Genomic DNA, 24,386 nt, shown 5'->3' with positions numbered 1-24,386 from the left:
CAGTAATACTTACATTGATGGATAGTTCAGACTCTTGGAAATATGGAGAGTTTTTCATAGTAGCCTGGCTAGGATACCATTTGCTCAGGGTTACGTCACTTCCAAAATTGGAAAGCAAAGTTCTGTTCCCTTCTATTTAATTTGCAGCACTTAAGATTTCAGAGACTGATGAAATGAAAGTTTCAAAAAAAGTATTTGTGGACTCTATCTAAATTTGAAGACAAAAGTATTACCTAAGGTAAAAAGAAGACTTGTCAGGTTTGGATTGGAGATAGAGTTAGTGAATGGAACCCTTAGTGTTCATCAGGAAAGAGTTTTAGCTTTTCAGTGTTATGCTGAGAAACTTGATTGCTTATCTACAAAGTGCCTGATCAGCTTCCAGTGTGCAGAACCTACAAAGAGCGGAGCCCTTGTAATGTTTTTCTCTACTCTAGCAGAGAGAAGTATTTGCTGTATTTCAAACTATGATGCATATTACTAGTCTAATTTTGTATGTTATGAATAAAGATACACAATTTAAGGGCTTTTGTGTGAATATAGTATTAATTTGTCTAGAGTAGCCTAAGAATGGGGTTACTGAGTTGTATGAGTATATATTTTACTTTGTGGGAATTTTTCCCAATATAGTTATGCCACTTTTCATTCCTCACAAAATATAAGAGTTCCAGTCACACTTCATCCTAATAAGATAGATAGAGAGGGAAGAAGGGGTGGGGGCAGAGAATTACATATGTGCCTTGCTATAGTTCAATTTGTATTTTCATAGCTGTATAGTAAAGCTGTATTGATCATCTGTCTATCCTCTTTGGTGTGTGTTCCAGCCTTCTAGCCATTATTTAATCAGGTTTTCTGCCTATTGAATTTTGAGAGGTCTTTATAGTTCTGAGTACAAATCCATTGTTGGGGTTATTTTACAATATTTTTCCCGGTCTGTACCTTACCTTCATTCTATTAACAGTGTAAAAGTTCTTAAACTTTTTAAACATTTTTTATGCATCCATCCTTCCATTCTCATTCATTCATTCATTCAGTCATTCATTCGGTGCAGGGTCTCACTACACAGCTCACACTCATAGTGATCCTCCTGTCTCAGCTTCCCCGGTGCTGGGATTACTTGAGTGCACCACCATATCCCGTTCCAGTGGCCGGCACGGTACTCCCAGGATGGGACCGACTTGGCATGCGGTATCAGCAATCGAACCTCAGTCCTCATGCTTGCCAGGCAGGTACTTAGGCCACTGAGCTGTCTCCCCAGCCCCAAAAGTTTTTAATTTTAACCAGATCCAATTTTTTTTCCTCTTATGGAAGTCCCATGCTTTTCATGTCATATATAAAAACCCTTTATTTAATATGAGGCTATTAAAAATATCTCCTTTTCTATTAAAAGTTTTATATTTTATAATTATTGCTGTGATCCACTTTAAACAAAGTTTACTATCAGTTGTGAAGTTTAAGTTGAGGTTTATTTTGTTCTGTTGATAGCTAATTGCTCTTAGCACTATTATTTGAGAAGACTGGATGGTTTTGCACCTTTATCAGCAGTGAGCTGGCTGTGTGTAGGTCTGCTTCTGGAGTGTCGGTCCTATTGTGTGGCCTGTATGTCTGTCTTGTTCCCCGTACCACACCGTCTTGATTACTGCAGCTTCCTAGTAAGCCCTGAAATCAAGTAGTGTAATTCTTCTGACTTTATTTTTCAAATGTATGTTCGCTACTTTAATTTACATAGCTTTTTTCTTATTGGTGTGCATTTTGCACCACACAACAAATATGTTCATTGTGGGGAATTGGTACAGTGTGTACAATATGTAGTGCATCTTAATCCTTGACTTCCATCTTCTTCCCTTTCCCAGACCCAACAAAGTCAGTCTCAGCGTGTGTGTGTGTGTGTGTGTGTGTGTGTCTGTCTGTCTGTCTGTCTGTCTGTCTGTCTGTTCCTCTGTCTCTTTGTCTTCTCTCTGTCTTTCTTCCCATCATATATCATTTATAAAAGATAAATAACAAACTTTTAGAATCACCTTGTTTTATCTCTCTAGATGTGTTTTCTTTCCCTAATTGCAGTATCTCTATCAATTAATCTGGCGAGAGCTGGTTTCTTTACTCTGAGGCATCTTCCACTGATGAACACATGGGTCTCTGTTGGTACATGTTTCCTTTAATATTTTCAGCAGTGTTGTACAGTGTCTGTGCTCTTTCTTTCCTGTCTTTTTTCCCTTTGCCTTTGCACTGGCTGGCTTTCCAGGTAATTGGAGTCAGAGCAGTTATAGTAGAGATCATGCTCCTTATTCCCCATCTTCAAGGGAAAGCATTTCCCCTCACTCTGTAAACACGACAGTAGTCGTAGCTATTTTCATAGATACTTGTTTTCAGGTTGAAGCAGCTCTCCTTGTTTTCTAAGAATTTTTATCATGAATAGATTTCAGATTTTATCAACTGCTTTTTCTTTGTCAACCCATTTGAACATCCAGCTTTACTTCTCAGACTGGGATTGCCTAAAGCCTGAGTGAGGAATGAGAGAAGAGAAGAAAGGGAAAGAAAAGCTGAAGGGGGAGCTGTCCTGTTCTGAGCATTTCAGATCTCTCTCTAGCCCTCTTCTGTCTATTCTTAACTCCACACCATGCGCTGCCCCAAACAGGGTTTTCCTGGAGCTCTGAACCTGCCACATCCACTCCTAAATTTAAACTTCATGAGTTCCAACTAGGGGTGATGTAGAGAACACATGGTATAAATTCACTGCTGGTTTGGAGAAAATTCAGATTCTACCTGCCAGCTACTATTTACTTTTTAGCATTCTTAAATAGCTGCATCCCTTTGTCCAGACTTAATAGCTGTGCTTTTGGGGGAAATGGTGTAGAATGTATACATTCTGTCTAATATAAAAGGTACCTTTTTCCTCCCCTAACAGTATAAGGCATATTAGGTTGACTGGTAACTTAAAGGATTATTCTGAAAAATTCAGGCCAGTTGGACACCATATGATATTTTTCAGTGTTACAGTACTTGAATGATATTTTTATTTAGGTATCAACAACAAAGGCTATAAGTGAGAAATACAGAAAAATAAATTGGAAGGATGTTTGAAGCTGATCTTTTCTTGAAGAATTTCTCTGTGACTTATGTCATGATATTATGTTTTGAAACACTGTTTATAACCCAGATCAATTTTCACTATTGAAACTTTCCAAACTGTCGATACCACACCACTTAGTTGACTCAGTGGGATGCTGTTCCTCTAGCAAAGGGTCTAGGGAGAGGTTTCCACAGGAGGGCTGATCACAGGGAGAGAAGGAGGTGTAGACCTGGGAGTAGTTTTAACATGGGTGAAGCTGTGGGATTATTGTGAGGTTATTTGAGAAAACAGCAATGTAGGGAATACCTGTACTGTACAGAAGAGAGGGAGGGTTCGGGAGTCCTTTGGTCAGGAAAGGAATGGAGAAGTGCTGAGTGAGGCTGTGCCAGCCACTGCATCCAGGCTCCAAGGACGTGCAGCAAGTCCGAGTGCAGAGCAAGTCCCAGAGGGGTGGAGCAGTGCCTTTACATGTGCTCAGTGATCTCGGAGAGCTGTTTCAGTCAGCTGGTTGAGAAACAGGGCAACAAGAAAAATAGCAATATGTAAAATAGTGTTTTATATATTTTACTACATTTTACGTACATTTTGACTCTTAGCAGATGTTAGGTTCCTAGGCCATAAAAGTGGTGTTAATATATCTTTTCTCCTCATAACACTGCACATAATAAACATCCAGTTAAGACTTGCACAGCTGATTTTTGCACTCTGCTACTGGCAGTGTCTGTCCACCTGACTCTTGTTAAGGACTTAGTGGTAATGCTGGCTAAGAAGCTGTACGGTCCTGTGGAAGGCTGGTTGTCCTTTGTGTTTGACTCTGGCTTGTTCTCCTATTAAGTTTACTCTTCATAGTTCACCTGCTTCCAAATAATTTTGATATGGCTAAAGAGTACCTAAAGGAAAATATAAAAGCATGTGTTTAGGATACCTTTCCTTAACACATATCTTCTTGTTGTTATTCCACTTCAAGAGTTAAAGGTGATTTTATCAGTCTGTTTTTAAAATAGTACTGTATATGAGTACTGTATACACAATCCTCTGAGTTATCCACTTCCTTGTCTTAAGTAATTCTGCTTGTTTTTATTGTACAGTATTGCTTTAGGGCAAATAATAAATACTCAGTTCAATGTTTATTTCTCGTGGTGAAATGCTACTTTTTAAACCTGCGTTCTTTGTGTTTTTCTTTTTCCAGGATCAGAATTCAGGCTGTAAATGCAATTGGAGCTGGACCATTTAGTCAGTTCATTAAAGCAAAAACTCGGCCGTTACCACCCCTGCCTCCCAGGCTAGAATGTGCTGCAGCAGGGCCCCAGAGCCTGAAGCTAAAGTGGGGTGACAGTAACTCTAAGGCTCATGCTGCTGACGACATGGTATACACACTACAGCTGGAAGACAGGAACAAGAGGTACGCTGGGACGAGTGCCTAGAGCTTCCACTGTCATCTCGTGGGGCGAAATCAGCTGGTTCATCCTTACTCATTCTTAGCCCCAAACACTCTCTCCTTGTTCGGGGAGGAACTTGTATATTTGACGCTTACATTTTTATGCTCAAAGTTGTACCTTCCGTTCTCCATTTAAAATTTGTAAACATTCAAAAGATCCTGATTTCTCTACTGTGAAACTACATGCATTTTCCTCTTTATGAAGCCAAATAATGGGGAGAAAATATCTAAAAAGAAAACAGCCAAATGCAAGTTTAGGTTGTGTGATAGCATTGTATCACTCACGAGTGCAGAGAGAAATAAGACTTGGAGATGTTCCTTCTTTAAATGTTCAGTAATCATGAGGACAAACCTGCTTACCGTCCTACGAGAGCGGGGGGTGATGCGCAGATGAACATTGCAGTCTGTAACTGTGGGCAGTGCAATAGCAAATCAAACAAAACAAATAAGAGGGTTTTTTTTAAATATAATTCTTTTTTTTTAATGTATTTTATTTATTTATTTATTTATTTATTTATTTATTTAGTGTGTGTGTGTGTGTGTGGCCAGCTCAGACCACCAGGGGACGGGGCTGGCTGGCATGTGGTGCTGGGGGATTGAACCGCGGTCCCTGTGCTTTGCTTAGCTTAGCTTGTTCTAAGTAGGTGCTTTAGACCACTGAGCCATCTTCACCAGCCCATAAGAGGGATTTTTTTAAGACTCCATGTCCAGAAAACACTTGTGGCTATAGAAATCAAATCCAGCTTTTTATATTATATTTATTTAACCTAACTTCATTTCCTGTGAAAATGATTGATCAGAAGACAGTCAGCCAAACTGTACTTAATAATAATCAGATGCTGAGGAAAAGTTAGTAATAACAGAATGTTCTGTTACCCAAGGTCCTAATCAGAGAATCTGGCCGAGGGAGTGGGAGAGCACTACAAAACCAAAGCAGCACAGACCTGAGCAGTGTGGGAGTGTCTATCACTTCCCCTATGCTGCAAATAGTATTCTCTTCTTTGGCATGGGGTTGTGGTTGCCACAGAACCACACCTTCCAATCCTGACCCTTTCTCTGTACTCACAAGCTTTCACTAATTCATTGCAGTAGAGCCCTGTGGGCTTTCCAAGGGGACCAAAGTCCAGAAGTCAGCAGGGAGCCTGAGTCTGGCCCCTACTTGTATAGCCACTGCAGAGCATCAAGCTGCTGGGAGAGTGCACTGTAAAGACTGCACAGGGACCTGGACTGGCCTGAGTGGCTCTGAGGCTCACTGGAAAAACAGTGGAGAAACTGAGAAGTAACAGGCAAAATGTCCTCCTGTAGTCTTTATGTAGGACTGCTGGGGCGTAAGGAGCAACACAAGGTGCTCCCTTGGCTTCCCAGGACTTTGTGAGATGTACGCAGGGAGGTGAATGACCAAGTGTGCTAGAGAAAGGAGAAAGTGAAGACATGGCAAAGACAAGCCCCCTTAGGAAAGAGGCTGCTAGACTTATTGTCCTAAAGAGGAAACAAAGAAGTTCTAGCATTAAAAAAAGTGAGAAGACAGACAAGAGAGATAGGAGGTACAGAAGAGGAGGATGAATAAGTTGGTTTCAGTTTTTTCCTTGCCTTTAAAGAAAGTATTTAATCCCCAATACAACTTACTTCACTTAAAGAAAAAAACTGAAATATCAGCATGTCTTTAACACTTCCCTCATTCCGGAGACACAATACCCAGCACCCACAATATAAAGGAGGAGAGTGTATTTGGGCTATTTTCAGGAGGCTCAGACCTTCCATGGTCTGGGCAAGGGCAGCTGGGATTTCAGGCACATGCCACCACAACTGGCTTAGATTTGTTTTTAAACTGTACATTTTGTGTAGTTAACACACCATCAAATATATCTATATATCTCTGTTTTGGTGGTATTTTGAATAGCCACTAACTTTGCCTGGCATTCTGTTGAAGTTGTAAATTGTCATGGAAATTTAAGCACGTTCTTGATACTTTATAGCACAGAGAAATGTATAGAAGGATAGCTCGCTCATCTTCAGTAGCTTCTAATGCAACTTACATTAAACACTAGTTCTCCATAATTGCAAAAGAAAAGTTGCAGAGATCCAGTTGACATTCTGAATGTGTCCAGTTAGATGCAGTTTTCTTTGTTTTTTTTCAATAAAAAGAAAAGGGAGAAAGAAGTGGAAAAAAAAATTTACAAGCCTGCTTGGAGAGCTGTTAACAGTAACTCAAATAATCACAGCACACTAGTGTCACAGAAGAAACATGTTCAGGAATTTGGAGGAGGCAGAAAACACCTGAGCACAAAGATCAGGAGAGGTTTCTTTTCTTTTCTTTTCTTTTCTTTTCTTTTCTTTTCTTTTCTTTCTTTCTTTCTTTCTTTCTTTTTTTGTATTTTTTAGGGAAGGGTCTACAAGGTGTTTAGGGTCTCACTACTAGATCATACTCATAGTGATCCACCTGTTTATGCCTGATCTGGACTCCAAAGTAATCCCACTCCCAAGAGCTGGGCTTACAGGTGCAGGAGAGGTTTCTTAAAGGTGACATTTGGACTTGGTTTCGCAGTATCTGGGAGACCCAGTAGTTTGATGAAAGAAATCAAAAAGTGAGTGTACTATGGCAAACCAGCTCTGGGAGAGAAAGTAAGGCTTCTATTGATAAAAGAAGCCATCCATCCTCACCCAAGGACAAGAACAGTTTATCGAGTACTTGTGTATAGGACCACACGTCCGTTGGCTGTGTTTTCACAGGATTTTTACTTTACTTGCAAGGAGCTTAACCGAAGCCACCTGGCAAGATCAAGAATTATGACCTACCAGAATTATGATAAATATATAAAAGTAGCATTTGGGGAGATGTTTAAATGAACCTTTACCATTTTCCCCAGGGCTTTGTCCTCTGGTTCTACTACATCAGAAAGTATGAAGCAGAAAAACTGTTGGAGGCTGTACTTGGAATTAGAGCCAGGGCCTTCCCGTCCCCATGCTCTGCCTCAGCTGCCACCTCCAGGAACACTGGGGGGCTGACTCTGCAGTCAGGGTGCTTTGTCTAGTGAACTGTACAGATGTGTGCTCTAATCCAAAGTTTTATGTGACATGGAACAGTTGTTAGACACAGAATAAAAATTCCACAAACACTTGTCCTAATTAAACATGCCAGGCAGAAAATAGGGCAGAATCTGATCATCATAGCCACCCCTCCAAGGAAAGCACTCATGTCTGTCCGTGTTCATCACAGCAGTGACTTGCCTGAGAAAGTGGTGGTTTAAGAAATCTGACCATTAGGAACAGTATTTTTCTTAATTTTATGACCTGGAATCCAAATTTATCTTTTCTAAATTAGATTTGTCGGTGCACACAGAAAGTTATTAAAGTGATGGGAATACAGAGCATAATAAATTCTCATTCTACTGGTAGAATAATTTTCCTTGGATTTAATAGGATAAGGACAACCTAATTTTAGTTTGAAGGTGACCTTCTTGGTGTCTTCAAACTGAACATGTGTAGTAATTGGTCTCTTGGCTACAAACCTTTGTATTTGGGTCTTGACTTGTAGAGGTCATAGAGAAACCATTTGATGTAGATACATTCTGATCCTTGTGATTAGCATAGTCTTTACCCCCCGTAATCTTTAGGCTTCTTTAGGTCTTGTACCTGGGTTCACCTTTTGAAAGAACAGTATCTTCCCAGCTGACAGCTGACTTCTTTAGCAAACCTGTTACTAGATTAATTTGCAGTTGAGGCGCTTGAGGAAAGCACACATGCGCTTTAGTGTACATACTCGGTTCGCTCACTACCAGTAGGTTCTTACTGTGGATGTGACAATCATGTATCCTGCTTGTCGAGGTGAGAACTGGAGACAGTTTTTTTTTTGTTTGTTTGTTTGTTTGTTTGTTTGTTTTTACATACTTGGTACAGCATCTCTCTGCACAGCTCAGACGTGTAGTGATCCTCCTGTTTCCAGCCTCCCCAGCTCTGGGATTACAGGCATGCACTACCATGTCCAGTCTCTGGCCGACTCAGTAGGGCCTGTGCAGCATGTGGTGCCGGGGAGCAAACCTTGGTCCCTGCATTTGCCTAATCAGGCACTTAGTCTGCTGAGCTATGTTGCCAGCCCCAGACAGACAAATTTTTAAGTTTGCTCTCTTACCTGTCAGTTCATAAAATAATCTGTCATGAACAGGTTCCTAACCCATCATTGTGCTCATTTGAGAGAAGAGCGCCAAGGTCTGTGTTCTGTAGCTGTCCTTGCCAGCTGTGGAAGTGTTCTATCTGTAAATCCAGGCTCGGCTGTAGCTGAGAGTTGAGTCCATTTTGGCTCCTAAACTGTGACTGTCAGGTTTGCCTGGACCATGAAATGAGATTAAATGCAACTGAGGGTCTGCCTTTTAGCCTCAGGTCTTTATAAACCACATGTGCATTAAATCCTGAAGAAAAAGAAGACCCTTATAAGTGACTGGAACATGTCATGTCTTCGTCTTTGGGGTTTTGGCTTCTGTAATTCACATGTAAGAAAATGAGAAAAGTACTAACTTGCTTGAAGAGTAATAACCATGTCCACACTCCCTGAAGTCTTGCAATTTGATGTGCTGGTATATGATGCTTATAAGCCTCTCCATCAAACAATATGAACTGACTCAAGGATTTATAAGTAATAGTTTGGATCAAAAATATTTTTTCAGCTTTCTAAAAGAAATTTGTGTGTATTGAGCACCTGCAAAGTGCCGAGCACTGAAATTATCAATAATATTTAGTTCTTAAATAAAAAATGAAGCATTCTAGTTTGTCCCCACCAAGTTTAAGCTTATTTCATGCAAATAGAAGGGACTTCACAAGGCATCTTGCCTAAACCCTTGCCTCAAGGCAGATAATGCTAGAATTCATATCTCCTGGACTTGCTAGGTTAAGTCTCAACCCCACCCCCACCCCATGTAAGACATTTATTTCTCATGTATTGAAGCATTTGACCTGCAGTGTTTCTAATCCGTGTTTGTGTAGCAACCTTAAAGCCGGCCTCAACATTTGTAGGACTAAGTTTATACGTACTGATTAGATTATGATTATTCAATCAGCAATTTTTTCGTGAATTACTACTATGTGGCAGGCTGTATGTGGTATGTGGCCTATCAATAAGAGCCATCTTGCTGAGGAAATGAATTAACATTAAAGAGTGAATTAAATAGTCAACTGACAGGACAACAGATCTTATTTAATTTCAACTGACATAAAAATTAGATTAGTTTGGCCTTGTGTTGATTAAGTCTATTATTCTTAACAGATCCAGCACAGAAGAACCAAATATCTTTGGTTCTCATGTTATGCAAGAAAAATACATGCCCAAAGTAAACATTTTCATAATGCCACATTAACCTGACATAGGCACTAGAATTAGAGGATTGGCTCATGTGTGCTGACATTGTAACGCTGTACCAGTGACTTTGAAGATGCATTTGTCGGCATTACTGAAATGAAATGTTCCACTGCCCTCACAGAATTGGAGTTAGTGCTGGTCCTGACCTTCATGGGTCCATGTTCCCTGATAATTGTACACAGCGCTGAAGCAGGAGGAACGTAAATTCCAGGAATGCATTTGTGGTTAATCTGTTGTTCAGGGCTAGTCAGACAGCCTGTGTTTTTTAAAGCCAGGCACAAGTGAAACTGGGCCAGGGAGAAGGGAATTAATAGACTTGATAATTGCCACTTGGTCTCCATTAACTCAACCCTTACTCCTGTGACAATTTCCCCTTCAGCCAACACAACTAGAGGGACATTGTGATGTTTACAGGCCTGTTGGCTTTTAGAGAAGACAGAAAACACCTGTATCTTATGGCTTCAGGGTTTCTTTAAACTCAAAGAATACAAACTGGCAACTAATAAAAGTGGTCAGGATATGTGGGCACTGAGGAAAGAGTGAACTTCCTTATCATTTTTTTAAAATAGAATAAGTCCCACTTCCATTTCTCTAAGAGGATATTGCTGAATTAAATGATAATTGATATAAACCAGCAGCTCAGGGTCAGTTCCTGTTCATTACTTTCACTTCTGTAGACTAGAACCATAGTCCATATGATCATTTTTGTTGGATAAGTGGCATTTTTATATTACCTTGAGCTTCAAGAAGAGAAATATAAAAATTCAACCCATTAACCAAAGGTACTACTTTTAACCTCACAGAAGTCAAAAAGGACAGTGAACAGCCAGGAACAGAGGGTCGGAAATGGACCAGTGTCTTACTAGTCTCTTTGGAAATAGCTCCTGGTACTTTAATAAGCAGACCATAAAAAGCATTTCCCACCAGTGTCAAAATCATTGTAGGAAATGCACCTCGCCTGCCTCAGGTGTCCCAACATGGTGCCATCTGCTTCCCTTGCTCCTGCATACAAATGGAGGACTTCATGTTCCCAGCAGGGTGAAGGGCAGATGCCACCAATTCCTGTTTTGAACATTTTCTGTTCCCACATGCCACTTGAGTAGCATAGGAGACTCACACACACACTCCATGGAGCCAAGGGAAGATCAGAAAAACGAAGAAGAGAGCAAAGACAATAGCATGTCCTTGTTAATCTAGCTATAGTGATCTTAGGAACAGCTGTTGACTTGTACTATTGTGAAAGATGTTTTGAAAGGTACCACGTGCAGCCTTTAGTAAGCTACAGGCCATTTTAGGTCAGCAGATTAGATCATTTGGGGGAATTATTATTAATGGACTGCAGTTAGCCTGTACTGGGCCCAGGGATTATCAGATAACATCGAAGTAGTAAACAAAATCCCGAACACTGTCTTATTCATCACCTATAAATTTAATCTATAATCCATTCAAATCATTCTTAAATATTTCTTAAGGAAACAGATTATAAAAGTAATCTCTTTATATATCATTTCCTCCTAAAATGATTTAAGATAAAAAAAAAAAACAACATTCTAAACTTCCATTAGTTGCCCCTGAGTACAAAACGGTCACCCATCTCAGTATTAAAATTTAAAATTCTGAGATTAACAGTATCCCTTTCCTCCAAATCTCTTAAAATGACCAAAAGCTATTATACCTTCCTAGTATGATGTTTCATACAGAATCATATAGTTTGCTTCTTTCATTTTGGTTTTGTAAAAATTCCCACATCGAGTGAGAGAGGCAGTCATTATCTTCTGGAAGTTGAGCCTCGGGGAGCTACGTGACTTGTTCAGGTTCAGCGTGAGGAGCAGGCTTTCCCCGAATTCAGGCCAACATCAGTCTCTGGAAGTCTTTGTGTCGCTGAAATGCACACCCCTACCCATCCATGGAGAACTATGACACAGAAGTAGAATAAACAAAACTATTTTGTGTTTGCAAGGAAATAGAGTATTTTCAGCTATTTTTAAATAGTTTTTATTTGCTAGAGCAGTTACAGGTGTATAGGAAAATTGGTGGGGAATATAGAGATCCCCACATGCCTACTGTCCCCACACCCATGTCCTTTCCTCACCAGAAAGGGTGACAGCAGCGCCTCCGCATTCGTTACAGTTACTGATTGGCACATCATTGTCCTACAGAGTCTTAAGACTGTTATGGCTCATGTTTGGTTTTGTACATCCTGTGGGTTTGAGCAAATGTATGGCAGTGTATTTTACTGCTGGTCTCACACAGAGTAGTCTTGCCACTCTTAAAGTGGAGCATATTGAAGCATTTGTAAATTACTGGGAGGTCACCAATAGTTAGACCCATAACACAAATTATCATCCAAGTGTTCTGTTCCAAGATGCCACAGGCAAAGCTGAAGCAAGTCAGGAACAGCTACCAAGAATTCAGGTAGAGTGTAGACTGTTAATGATCTAATCTTCTTCTGTTTTCTGTATATTTTTAAATACTGTTGAGTACTTCTCCCCATTTTTCCTCTCCATGCATAAAAATGTAGTGGCCACAGAGGGCTTCATGCGACCCCACTCCTGTTTGCATGTTTCTGGGGCCCAGCTCTGCCAGGGCAGGGTGTGTGGTCTTCACAGCCACCATTTTCCTCTCCCGCTGAAGAGAGCCTCAAGGGCTGTCGTAAGAGGGATGCCACTCCAGAGGTATCCGGCTTCTCATCTTTGGCGAACAAGATAAATCATTCATAAGCTTTGGTGCTTTGCCATTATTAACAGTAGTGTCATTAACAATATTTATGCACTATTAAAACCAGAACTTATTATTTCATAAGTTTTAGACATTGTGTAATAGTTTCTCCTTTCATTATTTCATTTAATTCTCACAAAGTGTATACTGTTCTACCTATTTTATAAGCAGCATGCTTTGTTAGAGAACCTGAGAACCCAGCTGGTCAGCTGGACGCCAGCCCGTGTCTGCTGACTGCAGAGCTTGCACGTGCTGCCCTGGACCCCTCAAGGTTGGATGGCGAGCCAGTGGGCGAGCCCCTCAGTAGAACTCCCAGGGGTTCCCACCAGGATGCTCATGAAATGAAAGTCAAAGCAAACATTGCAGTTTTACTCCTTGGCCATTCAAGTAGATTGAAAGTCTGTTTGGGACAGGGCTGAACGTCTGCCAAGACCATACCAGACACAGCAGAGTGTCACAAATGTTGGTTGACCTATGCTTGTGGGGTCATAAACCACTAGTAGGGGCCTTCAGAGCTGCACCTGAGAGCCATGGAGGTTCTCAGGCTGCATCTGCCTGGGTCAGATCCCTGGAGGATGATCTGCGGCACTGGGGTGCAGGGTTTGCAGCCATCAAATAGTGCAGTGTTGTGGAGTATGGTGTAGTGAGCTTTGTGCCAAGATTATTTGCACCTGTGCTCCCGGTTTACAGACGTGAGAAACTGCCACTTAGCACGGGCAAGAGAGCTGGCACCAAGGGTGGAACTGTGCTTGGAGTCCCAGGCTGGATGGGTGGGTGGAGGAGTGTGCAGGGCAGAACAGCCTTAGCGCAGAGTGGGGAGACAGCTAGGAGAGAGCAGACACAACTCCTGCTACCCACAGGCAGCCTCAGAAAACAGAGTACTGAGGGCTCAGTGGCCTCTGCCTGTGAGTCCGTGTGCCAGCGCTGGGGTGCATGAACGTGTGCGGGCCTCAGCAGCCAGCTTGTACCCTCCAAGCCTGAGGGGAGGAGTGGATCAGGACCGCTGTGTGGGCACCACCACCTCTGCATGCCCGGCCTTGCACCAGGCTCAGAGTCCTTGGTTGCATTTTAAATGTGGAGTCTTGAATCCTTGTGTCTTGGGACATTTGGTGTAGTTAATTCTATTACAAAAGGCCTCTGGCTTACTCAAGAATTTTAAAATAAAGTCAGCCTTTAAAGAAACAGATCTAAAAGAAAAGATTAAATTGTTCTTTGTAGAACAAGTATTTGATGAATATTTTTAATTCTCAGAGTGATTGTAGCCACAGGGTTGTTATCCTAACTGGAGTGCCCTGGAGTGGTCACTGTGCCTGTCGTCATAAGTCATTGGCTCGGACAGGACGAGAATCTTTCTTGTCGTACCTCCTGGAATGATGGCAATAATTACATAGTTGGGATGAAAGAGGAATCATGTTCTTTTTGTGTTGGTTTATGCAGCTTTTAGTATCCTTTGTTTGGTCCTTATTATTTAGCATTTGGGGAACACAGAGCAACAGAAGTCACAGCCAGCGTGTACATGGGATGTGAAGGCCTACCTGAAAGACACTTAGGCTCAAAGACCACACTCTCAGGCTGGCACTTCTTCATGAGTTATCACCTTTGATGCTCATCACTGTATTCTGAGCTCACACTTATCTGCAGGACTCAGCCTGAAGGAGGATGATGGCCTCAAAGGAGGCCCCCAACTAGGCCTGAGGCCAGCAAGGCAGCCTAGTCTGTAGGGCCCACCTGCTACCCAGAAAAGGAAAACAACCTCTGCATTCACCAACAGTGACATCTTTTAGAAGATGGACTCCTTCTAAAAATCCTGTCTTCTCAGCATTATAGAACGGCCATAACTCCTAGTGACTATCACATATCGGGATTTGTCTAAGCACTTGTTTTAACCCACCTAACCTGTAGGAGCTCTACGAGGTAGGTTCCATCCTTACCTTTTTGTATACATGAGAAAACTGACACACAGAGAGGCTAAAAAACTTTTCTGGTGTTTGAAACCCACAAAGCAAATTTTCTTCAAAGAACTTGCACCTATGGAGAATTTATCCAATCTCCAGACCTCAGGGAAGGCAGGTAGAAGCTCGTTACCTCTAAAAAGTTTTCAAAATTAAAACCTTTGAAACAAAGTGCCAAATTGTCTGTTAACCATAAGAAGAGCATATTTTCAGAAACCAAATATTGAAAGGTGAAATTTTAGGGTTTTATGAGCTGACTCATATTTGAAGTTGTAGCTCTGGTATGTACATTTAATGAATTTCTTTGTTGAAGCATAATCTGAAATTAGAAATGAGTGTGAAATGATTTTCCTCTTATAAAAAAACAGTGATAGTCTTTGTCTTTTATCCCATAATTTCATTCTTACAGCATTTTCTGCTCCTATATCTTTTTTTTTTAACCTGAAAGAAAAAGTAAGAGGAACATTAAAGTGAGAGAAGTATTCACATTTAAATGACATACAGATGTGCTACATCTGCATTTAATGTCTCCCTGGGTGGCTCTTGCTGTGCCTCAGACTGAGGTGAAGACTTTGGGCACTACTGTCTTGCCTCGTTGCTTAACTCCTGACCTTGGAAACTGTGTGTCCACCTCAGGATGCCGGCCTACATGCCCTGAAGAGACCAGGGTAAATCTGGTTTTCCAAGTAACCATTTGGAGTTGGAATACCACTGCAAATACTTACCTAAATTGCACTGTTTTTTCCATTTTCCAAAACTCCTAGGGTTCTTTGTGTCATTACCCCCATTTCACTCAAGAGCAAGCCCCATGCCAATGATGGTGACCCTTCTAAAGCTTTCAACAGTAACAGTCTGTGCTTACCATTTCTTTTTGCAATTTTTAAACACAATTTGAGAACATAATAAGGAAATTCTCCCTCTACCCTAAATTTTCATACATAAAAGTTTTTGTGGGATAGGAGGTCAGACAAAAAAGTGATAGCTTTTGTCAAAACAAGTAGACCATGATGTCATTCAGCGTAGATAGCAGGGGTCGGGGAGATGGCTCAGTGGAATAAGTGCTTCCCTGGCAAATGCAAGGCTTATTTTAGGAAAGGCTGGAAGAAAAAAAGTACTACTACTTTCTCTGTACTCTCAGTTCCTCCTGCTGGGAGTCCAAGCTGCCAGCTCCCACCTTACTCTCCCCAAGGGCCTGCAGCTGCAGGGTGGCCTCCTGGCAGTGCCTCCTCACCTGCACTGAAAGGGGGTCTAAATGCCAAGCCTGGCCTCTGTGCTGGTGAGGTCTTCAGAACCTTCGTTTGAGGCATTCAACTTTTCTAGACAAAAAGAGGGCATTTCTTGTATTTTTCAGTAATACTATCTTGGGGCATGAATTATGCTCTAGTGGAAAAATTTTAAATTTATGACAAGTATCTGTTTCCATGATGCTTTTTATAAATTGGGATGTAGTTTTATAAGACTAATAGAGCACAGTGGTACAAGAACAAAACAAGAAGTTAGTGAAACAAAATAGTCTAGAAACAGCAAGCTTTGAGAGGTACCTGTCTTTGAAAGTTTTATGTCTGGCATTTGCTCAATTTAGATTACTTTACAAAATTAAAGTACTGAGTATGCTTCAGTAAGTCTCCTTGTGACCGTGAATGCTACCGCCTACATACATAATTGAATCTAAGCATAAATTTATGCTGAACCTGTTTCAAAAGAACACATTCCTAGTGTGGCATGGCGGGAAAATAACGTTGTGCCTAGTAGCATTTTCCAGACGGAAAACCTTGAGTTTTGAGACAGTCTTGTAATGAAGATCTAATGCTTTCACTTCCTAAATCATGACTTTCACTGGTGATATCATTAAGGGCAGTCACTCCACTTAGAGTTTGAGTTAATAAATAGCTGTTGGCCTCTTGCATTAGCGAGGAAATCTTCATTAAAGTGGTAATGTGTCAAGAGCACTAAACAGGTTGCCATGGTATTCATGGGTTTCAGTCTGGACTCTGGCTCTCCCTGAAATTAAAAACACTTTACCTTCAGTAAAAAATACTTCCTGTCATATTAAAACAGGCAGAATGTTAAATAGGTGACAGAACTAGGGCTTAGGAACTCAACTGTAAAGGCTGATGAACTCCTGGCCTGGATATTTTAAAGTGAATATTGACTGTGACAGGTTTAGGGTTTTTCTGTCTTGTTTTGTTTAATTTATCGACGTGTGTATCCAGCCACCTGCCGGGTACTCTTGAGGCACACAGCAGAGCTGCTGTTGCCCTTCAAGCCCTCCCACACACGGGATCAACTGGCCTATGGAATTAGGGCTCACTCACCTACAGGGGCAGCACCTAGCACACAGCAGATGTTCAAAGTCTGTTGTGAAATGAATGCATAAATTCTGCTTCCCCTTGGGCCCAATCAGCCCAAGGGTTAGATGTTTTTTATTGTGACTCTGTCACTGACCAACTTGTAATAGTGTCTGAAGACAGCAGCTTATCCTCCGCTGGTGTACAGAGCACTGGCAGTGAGGCTCAGTTGGCATATATTGACCTGGGACAAGACACTGTGGTCGATTGTCACTCAGGAAGTGATTCTCAGACCATCCATAGGCCAGCAGGATGTAGATCCTGAATCTACTGGAGATCCTGTATGACTTACTGGGAAGTTATTTCCCAGTAAGTTAACATTGACCTTATTGCCTACTGTACACAGTAAGTTAACACAGATCGACAGACAGGTATACATATTTGTATGGGATGATTGTTTTCTATTAGTATGTGAAAAATGTGAACAATTGATATTTCTATCATCCAGCTGGTGGTGGCAAACCTACGGCCTGTGCTCCAGAGTGAACCACTGTGGGCTGTTTCTATTATTGAAAGCTCTAAATGGTTCGCTATCACTAGACCATAGCTAAAGGAACCTCATTCCAGTTTTCATATGTACTCCCATTTGTTCTTCTTTTAAACAAATGTGCATTAGGTTGTAATTTAACCATAACATAGCAACTGGGTGATTCAGACGGTACAGAAACCATTTATCAAGCTTGCCTAATCTGTTCCATTAGTTTGTATCATAATTAATATGTTCGTCTCATTAAGAGGAGCTCAGGTAGCTAATGGATTCTGTTCTCTTCTTAGGTTTATTTCCATTTACAGAGGACCCAGCCACACTTATAAGGTCCAGAGACTGACGGAATTCACGTGCTACTCCTTCCGAATCCAGGCAACCAGCGAGGCTGGGGAAGGGGCCTTCTCTGAAACTTATACCTTTAGCACAACCAAAAGTGTCCCCCCCACCATCAAAGGTTTGTAGGCATGGATTTTCCCTGCTGTCCTATAAGAATAAAGAATGTGGGGGTGTAAAGTAGGGTGCTCAACTCTAACTTTAAATATGCTTTAGTATTTCCAATACCAGCATAAGAGAATCAAGTGTATATGAACGCTCCTTGCACCTTGCATAGTAGGTGGGGCATTCTTATCCCTACAAATGATAAAGAAAAAGAACAGATCCAAGTGGCAGAGTTGGATCAGAATGAGGGTCGATGTCTGGTGTTACAGTATTCACAACAGTTTGCCAGAGAAGGCTTGAAGCCCTCCTTTCTTTCCCCAAGCCATTCCGAAGAGCAGAGATCAGCATTCACCTTTGGGTGATTTGGTTAGCCTAGTGATCAGGACTGACCTGGGCGGCATCTTGGGTCCAGCACTCACAGAGATGCTTTTGGAGAACTGTAGCTGCAACCTCACATGTTTATCTTGAGGCGTGCCAGGTACTACAGAGGTCTTGAGACCCTATGTATTCAGCTCTTCTCTCAGAAGTGAACAACAGCCACTCTGCCTGGACCCTTCACCCACCAGCTCTGCTGAGCTCTCACCCCTCTATTTCCAGCCATAGAGTTGTGCCTGACTGGCCAGCTGGTTTGCAGGGCAAGGGAGATAACAACATGTGCTCACAGACCCCAAAGCCATGCCCCTGTCACCCATCATGGGTCCTGTGGAGGTCCCTGCTCGTCTTTAGAGACAGCTCTTGTGACTTTATCCAGCAGCTGTTCAGAATGATCCTTGGACTGATGAAAGAGGGACAAGAGTAACACATGCAGGTCTTCTGTGTGTTTGGCCCCATGACTCCTTCCATGTGGAGGAGCCAAGCAGCCACCACAGAACATTAGTCAGTTACAGCAGGGTGGGGGCCTCCAGGATCCGGGTTAGAGTCTGGTCTGTCTTGGCTCCTTCCAGAGCTAGTTTATGGTAAATGCCTTTGCCCTGCTTCTCTGCTGTTCAGGTTCTTTGGCAGCTTCTCCTCTTCCTCTTTTATGTGACCCAAAAATTAGTACAGATGTGCATAGTGTGCCTGCCCCAGCTGTGCATCACTGTGGCAGTAAATGCCCTGCCCCTTGGTGCAGTTTTTTCTTTTAGCTTTGACAAAGACAGCTCCTGAACATGTGTGGTTGCTCATTTTGCTAGTGCCTGGAAAAGGTTACCATCTTTACCAGCTACCAACTTCAAGGGCCTTTCTCATATTGAGAGCCTCTGCCTGTGCCTCAGCATGATTCTGGGTGGGAGACTTGCTTATGAAAACCAGAGCAGCAAACTGATAGCCCTTGCATGTCCTGCTACTTCTACTCTAAAAGGGCATTTTCCCTACGCTGCCTGCCATATGATCAAATTGTTTTTCCTCTTGTACATTCAGGAAATTATTGACATAAGCAAAAGACTTTAGTCTGATAAGATTTTTTATTTAGTTTTCTGTAAATTGCTTGAAGCTTTCACCAAGTTTTTCCATCATAAGCTTTTTTAAAAAATAGAAAACTTGTTTTTCTGAAATGATATATTTTCAAAACTGCAAGTAGAAACAACTGCCTCTAGAGCATTAATTACATGTAATTAGAAATTAAAATGTAGATGGGTTCAAAGAGAAAATGTGAAAAAATAGAAAAGTATTAGATACTGAATTAAGTTCTATAGAAAGATGTGAGAAAAACATTTTTAAATCCATAATATTTTAAGGTGTTTGTGGTAGCAGATATGAATAAGACTTGACAAGGGACTTGCCACAGTGGCTTCCTGGTCCTAGACTAGCTTCTCTTTGTAGAGCACAACCAGCTGGATTACTAGGGGTGGGCAAGGCAACCCTGTCAGAGCAGATATGTGCAGGCATGGACTCGTTCTCCCTGGCTTCCCTCTGGCACCACTAGAATATTTACTGCTAATGTGCTACTTTGAATATTGAACTTAAATGTGTGGGTTTGCATTTCAGCACCTCGAATAACACAATTAGAAGGCAATTCATGTGAAATTTTGTGGGAGACGGTACCACCAATGAAAGGCGACCCTGTTAACTATATTCTACAGGTATTGGTTGGAAGGGAATCCGAGTACAAACAGGTAAGAACCAGTGTATATGGCAAGTGTGTGGCTCATTAGTCAGTCTGGATTCTTGGCCTCTGCCTAAGCCATGAATGATTCAGCGAGCCTAAACCACATATTTCTTAAGACTCAGAGGCTGTAATGACCTAATGTACCTGATACAACTCCTCAGGGTATATAATCCATAATTTACCCTGCATTTTGTATGGTCTGAAGCATAAGTTTGTCTTACAAAGTATTTTGTGTGTTTGTATTTGATAATGGTAATGATGTTGCTAAGTGTCAAAGTCTGCATATGATTGAAAACAAAATGCCAGGGGTTTTGCAGTAGAGGGGAAGTGGTCCTAACCAGGCTGCTGCACCGGAGGGTGATATCCTGTGTCTGCCTTTTTTATTGAAGTTATAATGGAAGAATGGAGATGACCTTTGGATCCTGGAGGCTATGACTTGATCTAGGTCACCACTTGTCATCCTTTAGTGTTCATAACAGTCACCTGGGAACACTTAAAAGTGTAGTTCTGATTGAAATGGCTTTAGGTGGGGCTCCTGGTCAGTCACCAGTATTTAGTGGCCCAAGGACCATAATTTGAGTAGAAAATCTAAGTCACATGAAAAACTTGTATAAGAGAATGGAATTTGCATAGTGTAGCCAGCTTTAAATTTTCATTTAACCATTTCTCACACTTCTTGGTGATCCTTAATTCTCTGAAAGTCACTTGTGGCCATGCATGATGCAGATACTTTGCAGGTTTTCATGGTGATCTCTGGAGGTTAACAACTATTTTGTGAAATTAGAATAAAATACTGGCTATTTTGTTAGGAGGCAGAGGCCCATTCTTCATGTCTATTGAACTGATAAAGATGAAGATAAATATCATCTTCTTCTGAAATCTTAACAAAGTTGTGACTTCTTTTTTATAGTCATTTCCAAATACATAAAACAAGTAGAAAGTAACTTGATTCAGAGTTTCTATTAAATTGCCCAATTTTAGTTTTCTTATTATAAAACCTAATAAAAGAATTCTAAGAATACATGGAAATAAAATATGTTTTAAAAAAGAAAATTTCAGAAATTTTGCCATACTTTGTCAATATGAAGTCTCAGATAATGTACTGTTATCTGCAGCGCATTTTGCAGAAGCTTTGTCTTTTTTTTTTTTTTTTTTTTTTTTGTGGAACCAGGGATTAAACTCAGGCCTTTGCACTTGCCAGGGAAGCACTTATTCTACTGAGCCATTTCCCCAACCCAGCAGCTTTGTCTTAAGTCTGACATTTGGCAGCAGTGATTCACGTCAGTGGATGACGTCATCAAAGCTTCTACATTCCTATTAAATACAAAGGTGCTATGCTCACCCTTCACTGGCCTAGCTCATTCTGTACATCAGTGATGGCAACACTTTTAGAGACGAGCGCCCAAACTGCAACCCAGAACCATTAACCAAAATACAGAGATTTTAGTTTAGAGAAAATAACTCATATATGAGCATCTTTTGTCTTAAAAGCAAAGCAACATTCATGCCATGGGCTCAACACTACTGCTATTGCAGGATGTCCCATGTTGGAATAAAGTTTCATATGTGTGAATTGTTTCATCTTAAAAAACATTATGCCTTGTGCAATGTATTAATTATTGAAACTGTCCTATTAATTGGTTTTGAAACTGCCTCACTGCTGTTTCTTAATAAAATTTTTTAAAAATGAGAAAAAAAAACAACCATTATGCCTAAGTTAAGGGTTATAGCTCGTGTACAAATAATGCTCCCCACTAAATTTGCTTATCTTTAATTCCAGTAGCACTGTCTCCTTCCTTGGCATTATAAACATGATTAAAATATAAGATGTTAGGAAATTTCACAGCTTACCATTTAACACTTAATAGTTTATTTCCCAATCATAATTTATTGCATGATATGCATTATTTTATTTTTAAAACCTTACATTCTGCATACAAGTCTTTTCTACCTGTTCTTAGAAGTAATTCCACCTCTCAAAGCAGACTATTACAACAGTGCTATGCTCTCAAAGTGCTGCCACACAATTAAAAAGCTGTATTATTTGCTTGATATCTATGCATGGCAAATGTTGCCAAAATAAAGGCACCCCATTCAGTAATTTAGATTTTATTAGCAGATTAGCTACTTTGAATCCACTGTTTAGTGTATATTTAGACTCCTGAGTATATAAATGCCAATATAATAATGCACCCTTGCGTGTGTATATGCCACAGGATATTTTTCTTATAAACAGTGATAAATGTTTATAAGAAAACATTGAAACATGAAAATACAGAACTTCAGAGTGGGCACTTCAGTAGAGGGCACTTAGCCTTCCTCACACATTTATGGGCTTCCCACACTTAACTAAGAAATGAGTGAGGATTACAGTACTTCATGACAAGTTACTACACTCAGGGACTCTTTGTACTGGCAGGGGGCTCCATCAGCTTGTTGTTCTTTGTTTTTGCTTCTTCCTACTCAAGTAGACATTAACGTAAGTGGATATTTTGAGTACTTCTGTGTGTTGTTCTAGATATGAGATAGGGAATAGAGTCTATTTATATTATGTATGTAGGGGTAAAATAATTGTGTATGGGAATGGTAGGCAGTGGGCTTCAAATTCATCAAGAGACAAAGCACAAAAAGCTGAGCGGTAATCACTGCTGAATATCCTCACAGCAGAACCGCGGGCTCTGCTCACACACAGGGTGTTCCTGCACTACGGCTCTAACTAGACAGCGCACTGATGTGTGGGCTGGGGATACCGGCCTCCATTTTCCCAAGACTGATACACAGCACATGTTTCCTGCATGCTCAAATGAGGCAATTTCAAAGTAATAGGGCATTTATACCTGCAGTAGTGATATGAGTGAACAGCATCATAGAAAAAATGCAGCCATGTTTATTTCAGATGAAAAAAATTACCCACGATTAGAGAGTGTTATTCTCTTAAAGCTTAGCTTTGCAGGCAACATTTTGCTTGAAGCATTGGCTTCAGTTTGCCTTGGTTCTGATTAACTGTAATTTGTTCAATTACTGTGGTGCAGGATGAGCAGCAGGTTTTCATAATTAAATCTACTAACTTAAACTATGAAGTCCTTACTAAAATTTCAGTCTGCATCAGAAGGTATATATATATATATCTCCTTTGGCTTTTCTGTCATTGAATAAATGTTGTAAGCACAAGTTTTGTTTGGAAGCTTAAACTTCTTTGAAGACAGTATTAACTGTGGATCATTCTTCAAAAGGATGAAGTTGTATGCATGTGATTTTTTTAAAATAGAGAGTTTATTACATATATAAGAAGTAGAGCAAAATTATTCAGACTCATATCCCCAATCATACAGCAATAATTTTTATAGCGAATAATAAATATAAGCATTGAAGATAATAGTAGGGTCAGCAAACTGCAAGAATTTGTTTTCCATTGGCACTCTGCTCAGAATTGTTGCATTAAGAGGAAACCCTTGAACACATCTAAAAGTGCCACTTTTAATAGTATGACTATAAATGTTTTATCTTGCATAATTTTTAGAATATGAGATGTATATTGATTTTTCATGGCGTCACCATGAAGAAAGATCTTCTCTTAACCCAACTTTTTCAGTCTTAGTCTATAACACATCAGGGAACCCTCACCCATTTCAATAACTTTCAACACAGTAATAGTCTCATTAATAGACAATGAAGCTATTACTGTCTTAAAGCATAACTTTTAAAATTTTTTCATGAGTAGTTTGATTTCAAATTTTATTTATTTTTGTATTTTAGGGAAGGGTCTACAGGGTGTTCAGGGTCTCACTACTAGATCAGACTTGTAGTGACCTGCCTGTTTACAGTCTCCCAAGAGCTGGGATTATAGGCACATGCCACCATGCCCAGTCTCAGTTGCCCTCCAGTGTGCCCCAGGGGTGGAGCTGGCACAGCAGGCTTGGAGATCAAACCCCCAGCCAATCTGCTGAGCTATATGGCCAGCCCAGGCACTTTATATTTTGAGGAGTACCTGGCATTGTCACTACTCTGAGAGCTTATAGGTCCTTACATTGAAAAACATACACCCTGGGAAGCAGTGTAGTAGTTCAGTATTAGCAGCCTTGCCTGTCCTCTCTGGCTCAAGAACATAGTTGCCTGTACATTTATCCGTGCCCCAGGGAGGCCTGTAGGTAGCAGGTCCGGTTAGCCAGAGGGTAGTGAGCTTCCCTCATCAGGCGACTGTGGAGGAATTAATTGACCACCTCTTAGTATAAAAGGAATAATAATCCTCTTGTACAGCTACTGTGAGCATCGCATCCATTCATTCATGAGAAGGAACTGTATAATGACACCATGGTGCAGTGACGTCTCCCTTCCCAGTTCTCGGGGTCAGTTGATTTTAGTAAAGAGGTACAAGCCTCTGGCAGCTGCACCCTTCTCAGTGATCATCACCCAGGAGCTATTTAAAGGATTTCTACTTCATGGCGTGTTATGCTGAATTAAGAGTCACGAATCCTTGCTTTCCATCCTCCCAGTTGAAATAA

The 24,386-nt window shown here is 40.8% G+C and overlaps 1 protein-coding gene across 4 annotated transcripts in view; it reads left to right on the top strand.

The window, feature by feature from the left end:
* Fndc3b (fibronectin type III domain containing 3B) overlaps positions 1 to 24,386 on the top strand; it is a 337,533-nt gene that overhangs the window by 301,920 nt on the left and 11,227 nt on the right. For all 4 annotated transcript variants that reach the window (XM_023717769.1, XM_023717770.1, XM_023717771.1 and 1 more), the window contains exons 23-25: positions 4,257 to 4,469; positions 17,648 to 17,814; positions 19,764 to 19,891. In XM_023717769.1, coding sequence (XP_023573537.1) covers positions 4,257 to 4,469; positions 17,648 to 17,814; positions 19,764 to 19,891 — 508 coding nt within the window. The remainder of the gene's footprint in view (positions 1 to 4,256; positions 4,470 to 17,647; positions 17,815 to 19,763; positions 19,892 to 24,386) is intronic.

Source organism: Octodon degus, unplaced genomic scaffold, assembly GCF_000260255.1.
Source record: "Octodon degus isolate 3935 unplaced genomic scaffold, OctDeg1.0 scaffold00055, whole genome shotgun sequence".
Taxonomy (NCBI): domain Eukaryota; kingdom Metazoa; phylum Chordata; class Mammalia; order Rodentia; family Octodontidae; genus Octodon; species Octodon degus.
The sequence above is the reverse complement of the archived record's forward strand: the minus strand, read 5'-3'. Positions and strand labels throughout refer to the sequence as shown.